At 31.6% G+C, this 12,005-nt stretch overlaps 2 protein-coding genes across 2 annotated transcripts; both read right to left on the bottom strand.

Annotated features, from left to right (window-relative positions):
• Positions 1–402: 402 nt before the first annotated feature.
• Positions 403–1,529, bottom strand: LOC149526405 (uncharacterized). Its single transcript, XM_089785452.1, is given in 4 exon segments — positions 403–1,111; positions 1,174–1,221; positions 1,224–1,240; positions 1,441–1,529. Coding segments are annotated over 4 exon segments (465 nt in total). The 3' UTR covers positions 403–800.
• Positions 1,530–2,259: 730 nt separating this feature from the next.
• LOC110427251 (myosin heavy chain-like protein) lies at positions 2,260–8,583 on the bottom strand. Its single transcript, XM_021442731.2, has 5 exons — positions 8,424–8,583; positions 5,504–7,894; positions 4,456–4,582; positions 3,848–3,949; positions 2,260–2,821 (listed from the first exon to the last, which is right to left on the bottom strand). The coding sequence occupies exons 2-5, from the start codon at positions 7,858–7,860 to the stop codon at positions 2,759–2,761; spliced, it is 2,649 nt and encodes an 882-aa protein (XP_021298406.1). The 5' UTR covers positions 7,861–7,894; positions 8,424–8,583; the 3' UTR covers positions 2,260–2,758.
• Positions 8,584–12,005: the final 3,422 nt, after the last annotated feature.

The raw sequence follows: 12,005 nt of genomic DNA, 5'->3' as shown, positions 1-12,005 counted from the left end.
GAATATCAAATTTTACACTTTTAATTTTGAAAATTTTAAATTTATGAAAAAATTAAAAAAATTAAGATCTCTTAAAACAAAGTTTAATCAGCGCACGTGTGCATGGTAAGTTGGTAGCTTGATGGATCGATCCACCACTTCTATTTATGGATAAATATTAATTTTTTTTTCATTATTTCAATTGTCGATCAACATTCACGTGTTTAAAAAATAAAAATAAATCAAGTTGAATTTTCAACTTAAACTAGTTGTGATACTGTTTAACTTGATCGAACCACTGACATGAACAAGTATTTGAAATTAATTAAGAAGAATTTTATGATTGAAATACCAATTAATATAAAAGGCTACAAACAAAATTAACATCCTTTTTCTTATTGTTGCATAAAAACAATATATTAAATTGAATTATTTTATTTTTCCAATAAAATGAAAGAATTAGAGGATAAAAAATTTGACAAAATGCCAGAAAAATCCAAGGAGAATTTCTCAAAGGATATACCATATACATCTATCATCTGATGATGGCCATTGGCTATGGATCAAATTCTCAAGAAACACAAAACCTCATACAGGACAATGTCACTGTTACTTAAACAGTGCGTTGGTCGTTGGGAGAGAAAAGCACTGTCGAAGGAACAGTCGAGAGATAGGCACATACTACTAATTAATTAATTAATTATAGAATTCAATTACGCAAAGTAGGAACATAAGCAAATCATAGGGTTTATATAGATATACGCATGCATGAGGTATGATTTGAGATCTCTGCGGTATAAGCTCATGTATGGGGAAAAACCCTACATTGTTAAGCGGAGAAGATGCTTCTTGTTGGACCCTAAGCGCGGTTCACGCTTGGCTTTCACCAAACGGCTCAAAACTTTGGCATACCGACTCATCATTCCTTTCAGCTTCACACCCCCATGGCCATCCTGCTGGTTTTTCTTCACCAGCTGAAGCTGTTTCTCTTCTTGGTTGAAATGTTGACCCAGTGAGCTCCTGCCTGATGATCTGCAGCTGGCCTCCTCCTTTGCTTCTCCTCCATCACCGTTGATGAGTTGGTTCAAGCTTTTATGATCACTACTCTCTTCCCCTTCATCAGCATCATCAGCTGCTTTTCCTGGGAAGATTTTCAGGGATTATCCCATTTGGAGGAAGCAAGTTTGAATGTACCATTAGCTTCCTGGAGATCCAGTGGCTTCCGGGTTCTCTTGGACAGTGAATGTCATAATGCGGCTTGCTGGGTTGCAGTGCTTCCCATTATGGGTGGAAAAACAAAGCAGGCATGGATGGAAGGGAAGAAGAAGAGAAGGGGGAGGGAGGGGTAAGAGAGGTTTGCTTGGAGGGCAATTAAATTAAAGGGTAGTTTTAAAGGTGAAATGTCTGTTTTCGCATTGTCCCTCTCTCCAAACTGAAAGATTAACCATTCCCCCATTGCACAAGTAGCTGGTAAATGAAGAAGAAGGCGAAATGGCACCAACCAGCTTCTGTTTCTTGTCTTCACTCTTCTCATCTCCTTCACACTTCATCACTCTCGCCCCTTCCTTACCAGCTTTGTTTCTTCTTAATTCTATGTAAATAGATTAGAAAATGCTGCCCGTACACTATTTGAGACCTTACGTCAGCAAGAAATAGAGAATGTTTCGACTATATAAACATATCTCTTCCATCACTTATCAAACTTATTTAATTTTATTTTTAGAATTTAAAATTACACAAAATTGAACTTAAAAGTTCCGACTCATTACACGCATTATCGATTTAATTTTTTATTTATATTTAACATATGATCAATGTATTATGTATACATTGTAACTTAATCATAAAGCTTAAAAATCGTTTAAAATAAATATCTTTTAAATTTATTTATTAACAAAATTACATGATTTGATTTATTGTTAACATACAAAACTTATAAACTGCAACTTTTTCTTTAATCAAAATGGAAAGGGTATTTTTATCATTATTTTTTGAAAATAATTTTTAACCCTTAAATGTGCATTGATGTGGATATAAAACCTTTTTATTGATAGTTAAGCTCAAAACCTACATCCAAATTCAAAGAGTGTTGGGGTTTTTTTTAAAAATCTGTGGGGCATAATTTCTAATAATTTTAATTTTATCTTAATTTTCATTTTCAATGGTTTATAAATTTTCAATGATTTTCACATCCCAAATTTGATAATATGACCAGAAAGATTACCATACAAACCCTATTAAATATTTTCCCTTTAAATGGAAAGAGTAAACAGACCTTCCTTGACATAAACTTTTAAGAATGCTTATTATAAATAGACATTTTAATAACAGAGTACCATCATTTAAAAAATCATCATGACACCACTAAATTATATAAATCTATCTCTGCCTCAAAAGGAAAAGAAAGTAAACTACATGTGTGAGCTTTGATTGTAAATGTGTCAGGTATGGTGTATGTGCCAAAGAGAGAACAAAGGCATCCCCATCATACTCCCAGCACAGGGTAATGGGAAATATTAGTTTAATCTCATCAACTGCTAAATCAAACAAATATACATTCTGGTCAAAAACTGAAAAAGATCTATAACTCTGGTGTCCACCGGAAGCAAAAGGGAATCTCCTTGGCTTACTAGACTGTACAGCTATATTCAGCAAGGATAACTTCTATAAAGACTGTATTCTGATACCCCAAAATCCCGCTAACTTGCCCGATGATGCTGTTGCAACAATTTTTACAACCTACCTCTGTTCTGAGTTTCTCTACAGTGGGAAGAGTGGATCAAACTGGCCTAGTAGATTCTCCACTCAATTCTCTTCTAACCAGCTTCAATATCTCCATAATCTGAAACAGGCAAAATAAAGAACTTATGAACATCAGATTTGGAAATGCATGGATGACAAGCATACAGAAATTACGGGCATGGCTAAGCTACGACACAATTATCAGAACACCACAACAAGTTATTAATTGTTCATATATGTTATTTTCTTCATAAAAATGGATATTCAAGCATACATATAAAAAACAGATTAATAAACTGACTACTTTTTCCCACTCCGCTACTATCAAAATTGCATACATATGCATTCAACCATGAATTAGCTTAAACAGTATCCTTTTTTCCCTTATCACTATTTCTGTCTTTCCGCAACTTCAAGTATAAGCTTTGGTTAAATAACTGAAATCATCTTTCTTTCTTTCTTTTTATGGGAGAGTTTGAGGGTGGGAGATTCAAACTCAGGTCAGACACCAAGCAGGATTTTGTCACATTTCAGTCATCACATTAGAAGGGTAGACTCAAAAGGAATATAATCCTGGGAAAGTTACAGAAACACTCCTGTGAACATTAAATAGGAAGAAATAAATCTGAACATAATGAGGCACATTGTGAAAAGAGAGACGGAGTTATTTAGGTTTGCATGGAAACTCCATGGCATGATTCCTGCCTTTTTCTTTGGTGACATAACTTTTTACCCGTCACTAAGTTGAAATAACAAAGTTCCACTATGTGAGGTTGGCTTAATGGAATATGTTGTCCCTTTTTATAGTTTCCCCCAATGTCCTCTTTGGTCTTCCTATCTCACTGTCCACATGGAAATGCTCATTAAATTATCAAGTTCAGTCAATTAAAACTTGTTTGCACAGGATATCCCTTGGTTTAAACACAAAGAAAGTATTTCTCTAATTTCCAAAGCATTCTTTCCAATGCTAAGAAACATATGCAATAAGCAAACAACATTTGAATAATCCAAGTTATTATTGATCTTTCTGAACTAAGAAATGTTCCATAGATGCATGGATATGTTTTGACTCACTTTTAAGAAATATAACAATACAACAGTTCAGTAGAACAAAGAAACAACTTACTCCGGTATAATGTTTCAATATTGGAGAATAATGATCAAGCGCTATGTATATTTTCTCAAGAAGGCCTAAAAGAACATCCACCTGATCACCCAAGAGATCCACCTTCAATACAAAAAAGAACCATAATAAATACAATAATAATAATAATAATAATTTACCAAATCAGAAAGCTCTATTATGATGTATAATGCGATCAATGATACTCAATGATCTTCTCTGCTTTGGTTTAAGTTATTTCAATGTAAACTGTATACAGTTAATGTGAAAACTAAAACAGGGTAATTTATGTAATAGTTTAACCTTGAAATAGAAGCCAGTACACAGTCCATTGAGCGATCAAATACAGTGTAGACTACTATATCACTACACTACCCTTTGGTAGTTTTCTTCCTAAACCACTACTAATTGAAAAGGGGAGACAAGAAATTCACAAATAAAATATCATTACTCATACCATAGAAGACAATCTGCAGCTTGGTTTATCATTATCAAAAATATAAGCCAAGCATCATTTAATTCATAGTTATTCCTTGTGAAATTCATTCGACAATGTCAAATAGGTATAAAGCCATTACAAAATGGAATCCTCTAACATTTCCTAATTCTACCTCAGTTTCAGCCTTTTCAAGGTCAGAACATCTCCTTTCAAGATTCTGCTTATAATGCAATCCCTTTCTTTTCCATACATTCGCCGTCTGAATGAGAGAACTGAATTGGGAGTTCAAATTCTCCAACCTGAAAATTGACCCATATGCACATTACATATTTGAGTTAATAAATGCAACAGAAAATTCCATCTCCAAATTAATGCAGATGCTTTTCAAAATAAAAGAATTGTATAAAAACTCAGTAATAGAGTATCAAACCAAATTATAATCCAAAGATAATAAAAGTCAATGGTTCATAAAGGAACATGAATTTGACTGAAGGACACAAGGTCACACACTGTCCAAAGACCAGGAAATAGACCAGAGTTAAAGTTATTTAACATTAAAAAAAAAAAAGCCAATTAGCTTAACTTGATGGATATACAATCTATACATCACTATCCCAAACATAGGGTCCTGAAAAGGGCTGAATTCAAAAAATTTCAACCATTCTGCAAGAAGCAGGGATTGGCAGAGCTACATCACTGTCAATAAGGATCTCTCACAAAAGTGAAAGTTATCTTATTAGTTTCAGTTGATAGGCTTAAAAGTGATAAGAATTAGCTTAACTGAACTTTTCTTGACAACATTAACCAGATATTTGAGTATTGGCAATCTGGAAGTACCAGAACACTATGAACTGAAATTTAATGAATTCCAAAGTCATGAATTATACGCCTTTTCTCCACAAGTTTAGGTAAAATTCAATATCATACATTTGAGAGGAAAACAATGCAATTCAACAGTTACAACCACAATAAGAAAATCTAGGACAAAATTCATTTGGTTACAGAACAGACAACACATTGCAACTTAAGGTTTCTTTCCACTTAAAACCTTCTAGTCATTTGTAAGGACAGATAAGAGAGGACAGAACTGAGACAACATTCCTGTCTCTTAAAGCATAAAGAGTGTTATGTAAGCCATCAACATTTCATAAGACTTATCCAAGCATTCGGTAATTTATCAATAGGGAAATGAAAAAAGGTAATGGTGATAGAGGAAGTACCTTAGATTACTCCTCTTCGTATCTTCTGCTACTCGACATTCAAAATCAGCAAATGTCTTAGATAGTCCTTCAACAAGAATAATTATTGATTCCATCTGTTTTCTATGCTCATTTTCATTTGCTTCAACCAACGATAAAATATTCTCCTTCTCCTTGGCAGCAACAAGAAGCCTTCTTTTCTCATCATCGCTTTCCCTCAAAGCTTTCACCGCCTGGTCAAGCTTCTGGTTTAATTTACATGTCTCCACTTGTTGTAATTCAAGTTTCTCCAATGCTTGAAGGAGATCAACTTTCAGAACATTGGATTCTTCATTGCACTTAGAAATTATCATTTGCTGCCGATTTGTCTGATCCCTTACAACATCAAGTTCTTGAGAAGCCAACATAAATTTCTCCTTTTCTCTTGCCAGTGCAGCTGATGTTTGATTAAGTAACTTCTCCTTTTCATCAATTGCTGATGCCATTAGAAGCATATGCTGCTGTAATTTTTCCTTCTCTTCAACTTCCAGTTTTAGTACCCTTTCTTTCTCGAATGCATCCTTGCTTAAGTCATGGAGTTTCTCCTTGGCTTCTGAGAAGGCTGCTCTGAATACAATTGCACATAGTCCTTCCATGATTAAAGATTCCAAATCAGAATCTTCAAATTCACTCTTGCTGGCATGTGGCATATTGCAAAAAGCATCTCTAAATTTAAGGTCATAAATTTCTTCCATGATGATGTGCTCCATCTCTAAATCTTGACTGATCCGCTTGGTCTGGCTGATTGCCTCCCTGATGAAGCATTTATGTACATCCCCACTAATGGAAGATTCAATATGTACATCTTCAACTGCAGATTCAAGGTTTTCTACCTTTTTCAGTAAGTTATCCTCGGTCCGAGAGTACTGTGAGATTTTCACTATGGCATCAGAAACTTGTGAAGAAAGGCGGTTAACTTCCTTTTTCTTATCGGAGAGTGAATCTCTCAGTTGATGGTTTTCTGAAAGAAGAGATTCTAATCTGTCCTTCAATATGCCGAGAGTCTCACCATTATTACTTAATAAAGGAAATTTCTCATTTCCAACAAGAATTCTATCCAATTTCACAATGACATCTGGGATCTTTTTCCTCAAGACATCAAACTCCTTATCCTTCCTGAATGGCAAAGAAGAACCCCTTTCTTTCAAATATTCCCGTTTGAGGCTAAAATATTCTTCAGTCATCTGTTGTAGTTTGTAGTCATGGTTTCTCTTCATTTTTGTCATCTCAAGCTTGAAAAAATTCACCAATTCCCCCTTTGACATGTGACTCAGTTGCGCAGCATCCAAATTTTCTGGCACAGCAATTACTGACTCTTCTTGCTTGCCATTTCCTTCCCAAAGAGATGAAACATGATTCTCTGAAACCTTTCGATGTAAATGATCGGTCCTTTTATTGTTACTCAAATCATCATTGATCTCCAAGGAACTATGAGAATTCAGCATCCCAGTTTCAGGATTAGACAGTGATTTAGAAATGGTATCTAATTCCTGACGCAAACTGGAAATCTCATTGATCTTCTCAATCCAATTTACATTTCCATTACCATAACATTGAGCATTTTGATCCCATAGTCTTTCTTCAAACTGTTCCTTCAAACTCCGAATACAATTTGTTACCACCATATGTTCAACATCTTCCTGATATTCTCGCTCCAGCTGCCGCTGACAGAGTGCAACACCAGATGAGCAAATTATATCGTCGACTCGCTCATAGATAGTGTCTAGGGTTATTCTTAAAGAATCAAGTGTTTTATCCAGATCAATCCGGTCTCGGGTTTCATCCTCTTGCAGAATACCACCCAATCCCACCCACTCAGGACCTGAATTAATCCTCCTAATGGAACTATGCCCTCTGATTTTGTCAATTTCTATCCCAAGATTCTTAAACTGCCCTTTAGCTGCATTTTTAAGACTGCCCAAAGATTCTCGGATCCTGTCATGCTCACAAAAAGAATCCGACAATCTTGAAAATACACCATCTTTTTCAATGTTTGGTTCATAGTGCTCCAGTAAAGACTTGTTTTCATCTGAACAAACATGGTAAGGATTCATCATTTTCTTCAATCGTACTAACTCCAACTCTTTCTGAGCAATCCTATCAGCTGCCTCTTGCTCAACAGCATTGACCATGCCCCTGATGACTGAGTCACTCACCAACCTAGAAATTGTCAACCGGTCCTTGATGTCTTCCACGTATGAATCAAATTCATTAAGAAAGTCAACATCCAGTTCCTCATCCTCTTTTATATTATCACCAATGTGCACCGACCCATTTACAGATGCATCACAACATGAAACAACACGAGCATTCACATCTTTACAGCTCTCCATAGCCATCTCAGAATTGCCTCTCACCACCAGGATTATTATACTGCAAACAAAAACAAAAAAAAAATGAGCAAACTAAATCAATAACAATTAATATACATTGCTCAAGATCACCATAAGTTTCTACACTTCAACTACCTGAATATAACTAAATTTGAAACTAACTACTTCATAAAAATTCAAATTTCATCAGTTTACTTGGTTGAGCTTAGATTTTCAGCATAAATAACTGGAGAAATGAACTACAAGGCCTCAGATTTCATTTCTTTTCCCCTTTCTGATGTATTCTTATCAGTCAAACAATGACAATTAGCTCAAAGTCAAATTTTTCTAAAACAAATGCAAATCACGCTAACAAAATCTGACAACTTTTGACACTGAAAATTGAGCTTAACACATTCATAAATATATTGCATTTGAGAAAGAAATTAAACACAAGGGTAAATTAACAAGAAATATAACCTCAGGATTCTAAGACGAAACGAACGAAAGCGAAGAATCAAAAAAAAAAAAAAGAAAAAAAAAAGGTTAAAAATTTAAGCACAATTAATGTAAAAAAAAAGGCAACTTACAAGATTTTCTGGGAGAAACTAAAGGTGAAGAGAAGAGTTCAGGGAGAAAAGCTGCTCCATTTAAAAATCTCTGTGCTTCCCTCTGTTCTTCTGTTGACGTTTAGGGTTTCTGAGAAACTAGACAAAAAGAGTCCAGATAGATTTGGTGAGCGGGAGTGAAAATAGCAGACTGTACAATGAACCTTGGAATTAAATTTATTTACATAATCTGCCATGTTTGACCTTTCTTTCTCCAAGGAAATCTTTTTTTTTTGTTTTAATTTCATTTTTTTGGGAAAGGAAAATTAATTAAAAATACTTGTATGTATTTAAGCATATGCTTTATGTTACCAATTTTTTGTCTTTATCTGTAAAGGCAAATATTTACGTTTACAATATTAGAAGAATCTAGAAACCAAAGCTAGTAAATATAATTCTTTAAAAAAAATTAATTACCCCTTTTTATTTTTACACATGCATGTAATTTTTTTTCAAAAATTTAATACGTTTGGGAGATATTCACCTGAACATATATTTACGTAAAATAATATATTTATGTCAAACAAATTGAAATATTTTGCATCAAAGATTTAGATATGTTTCTCTTTCTTTTTATTCTAAATTTCGATTTAAAATTTAATTTAAAGTCTCAAATTTAAATAACTTAATGGTATGCAACATTTAGATAAGGAAAAATAGAAATGACTTAATGTGAATGTTACGCAACCTTGTGAGAAAGTAGTAAGGGATCAGTTGTAGATTACATTAATTAATTAATTAAAGGATGTTTGAGAAAGTAGTAAGCTCTCCTTTCTATGGACCACCTGCACAAATTAATTAAGCTTATTATGATTAATTATTATTAATTAATATGACAATCATAATCAGTGTGGTCGAGGAGGAAACGAGATAAGAAAGGAAAAGAAAACAATCATGATGACCATGATTTAAGCTTGTTTCTTTCTTGTTACTTTGTTTCTTTCCTTTTCATTTTCATATTAGAGGCTGTAAACCCAATCCCAATCCACAGCTCCTTTATAATGCTTCAACTTGATTAAAGAGTTTGAGATTTAAATTTGGAAAAACTTAATTTGTAATAAATCCACACTCTGAAAAAAATTTAAATTCAAACATCATGTTAAAATTATTATATTTTATATAAATCTAAAATGACTTGAAACTAATTTAAAACGAATCGAACTTGAAACAATTCAAATTTAAAACAGCTTAAATTTGAGATATTTCCAAATTATTATGTTCATGTATGATTGGAAAAAATTAAATTAAAAAAATAAAGTACTTTACCTTCCATTTCAAAGAAAAGAAAAAGGGAAAAAAAAGGGGGGGTTTCCATGAATAAAGCATATGACACATTCTAATGGGTGAAATAATTGATGGGAAATGCTTTTGGTCAAAGGTTATTGGAGATTTAATTAATGGGATCCAAAGCTACATGTCACTTTCTAATTATTTGTATTCCACTCTATATGAACCTTTCAATTGCATTTAGTTTTTTTTTTTTTAAATTGAGGGTTAATTAGGTAAAGATAATTGACCCTTTATTAAATTGAGGGTTAATTCCATAAAAAATTATACTCCATATTATCTTTACCTAATATATATACCAAATGAATTTACGTATATTTAAAATTATTTCAAACCTACAATATCCTTCAAAATTCATGTAATTATGTCTCCTATAGAAACTTTTTAGAGTTATGCTAAATTAAATATTTTATTAATATTCACAGCTTTTACATTTTCATTCAAAATGTTTATAATCTTTAATTATTTTCTATGCAATCAACTATCGATAAAACCGTGACTTTCAATGGAATGATTTCATCAAACAAACTCTTTTTTTTTTTTTAATTTCATTTTAAATGCATCCTAGTGGGGCTCTTAGATTTGGCACAAAATGAATTTTGATAATTAGTATTATATTATTTATAAAATATTTATAAATAAATAAATAATATGTATAATAAAATTTAATATTAAAATCATTATTTATAATCAAATTTAAATAGTGGGTATCTAAAACCATTATCTAAAGTTTACTTGAGTTCATGATAAATATTACTTTTACTACTCAAACTTAATTATAAAGTAGCTTAATTTTACTTAATCGAATCAAGTAATGCCAATTACATATCTAATTATAAAGTATTTATTGTATCTCTATTCAAAGGGTTGATACGTGTGTACTAGACTATATTTAAAAAAAAATTAGAGATTGAATTGAATAATTAATTTGATGAAGCAACTTTCATAAAATAGAGGAGTTGGGATTTGGCAGAATATAGATAGATTTTGTATTTCATTAATGCATGGTAGCTAGTGGTTCCAATAAATTGATTTGCAAATGGGTGGAGAAGATTCAACACTATACTTAAAATGGGTAGCAGTTGGGAAACACCACATTTATTTTATTTTTGTGTATATAAAACCAAACCCTGCACAAGTGATGGAGTAATACGTCGGAATATTATTATAAATAATATACATACTCATGGAAATGATTCCTTAAAATTAACTCAGGCTTTCGTTCAATCAACAAGCAAATTAATAAGATTGGATCAATCGTCCTTAAAAATTGCAAATTAATTAATTATTAAGATCACAACTTATAAAAGAAACCAACCCAAATTGATTAATTGCCACCTAAGTTAATTTAAAAGTTTAAACTAAGCAAAATATAGGTTACTTAAACTTCAATTTAATTTAAAAAAAGAACAAAAGTAATACAAACAATATATACTTTAGGGTAAAATATTTTGACTTTCTTAAATTTTGATCGAAATTATACGAAAATTTATTAATTTTAAAATAAATACTTCGATTTTAAAAATTATTTTTACACGTAAGTTTAGCGGTTAACATTTTTTTCATTTCTTTATGTACTAGTTGTTTAGTTTCCATTATTAAAGCTGGATAACTTAAATGCAACCATCAGTGGCAGCTGTGTTATAAGGGTGGCAATTATTATTATCTCTTTATTAATTTGCTAAGTTAGATGTCTAAATCTTTTATTTGTTTATTTAAATTATTATTCGACAACTCGAACATTTTCTTATTAAAAAAAAATTGAACATCTCTTTCATCAAATTTTAAAATAATTTATTATTAGACAAAAATAAGATATTTATTTATTTTAAAATAACCAAAATTAATTATTATCGAAGTATTTGAAATTTAAGTAAATCGTTAATCTTATTCTAACCAGTGTGATTTAATCGAACCAAGTAGTTATTTTTATTAATTATCTAAAATAATTTATTTGGTGGATGCTGGATTAAAAACTCTCCCACCTTATTCGACCCAACTTGAAAATTCAATTTTTTAAATTATAATATAATATTGTCAATGTATTAAAAAAGAAGTGAAACTTATCAAGTTTAGAAAATAAACTTCACATTGATGACTTACTTTCAAATTCAAATAAAAAATACAATTAAATATGAAATAAAATATCATGAGTTTTTTTAAAATAAATTTATTAATTTGATGAGTTCTCTTTCATTATTGATTATCCTATTTAAAAATTTACATTATTCAATGTAAAATCAATACTTTGTTAATTAAATTAAATATATATGATTT

This window comes from Theobroma umbraticum, unplaced genomic scaffold (assembly GCF_002168275.2).
Source record: "Theobroma umbraticum cultivar Fairchild unplaced genomic scaffold, ASM216827v3 scaffold_228.0, whole genome shotgun sequence".
Lineage (NCBI taxonomy): Eukaryota > Viridiplantae > Streptophyta > Magnoliopsida > Malvales > Malvaceae > Theobroma > Theobroma umbraticum.
Note: the sequence above shows the minus strand (reverse complement) of the source record. Positions and strands in the feature narration are given on the sequence as shown.

What these genes read in the sequence shown, in the direction of transcription:
- LOC110427251 (XM_021442731.2), bottom strand. Translation starts at nt 7,860, where the DNA reads ATGGCTATGGAGAGCTGTAAAGATGTGAATGCTCGTGTTGTTTCATGT. An exon ending in ACGAAGAGGAGTAATCTAAG is followed by an intron (nt 4,583 to 5,503) that starts GTACTTCCTCTA and finishes GTCAATTTTCAG; the next exon opens with GTTGGAGAATTTGAACTCCC. An exon ending in TTGAAAAGGCTGAAACTGAG is followed by an intron (nt 3,950 to 4,455) that starts GTAGAATTAGGA and finishes TTTGTATTGAAG; the next exon opens with GTGGATCTCTTGGGTGATCA.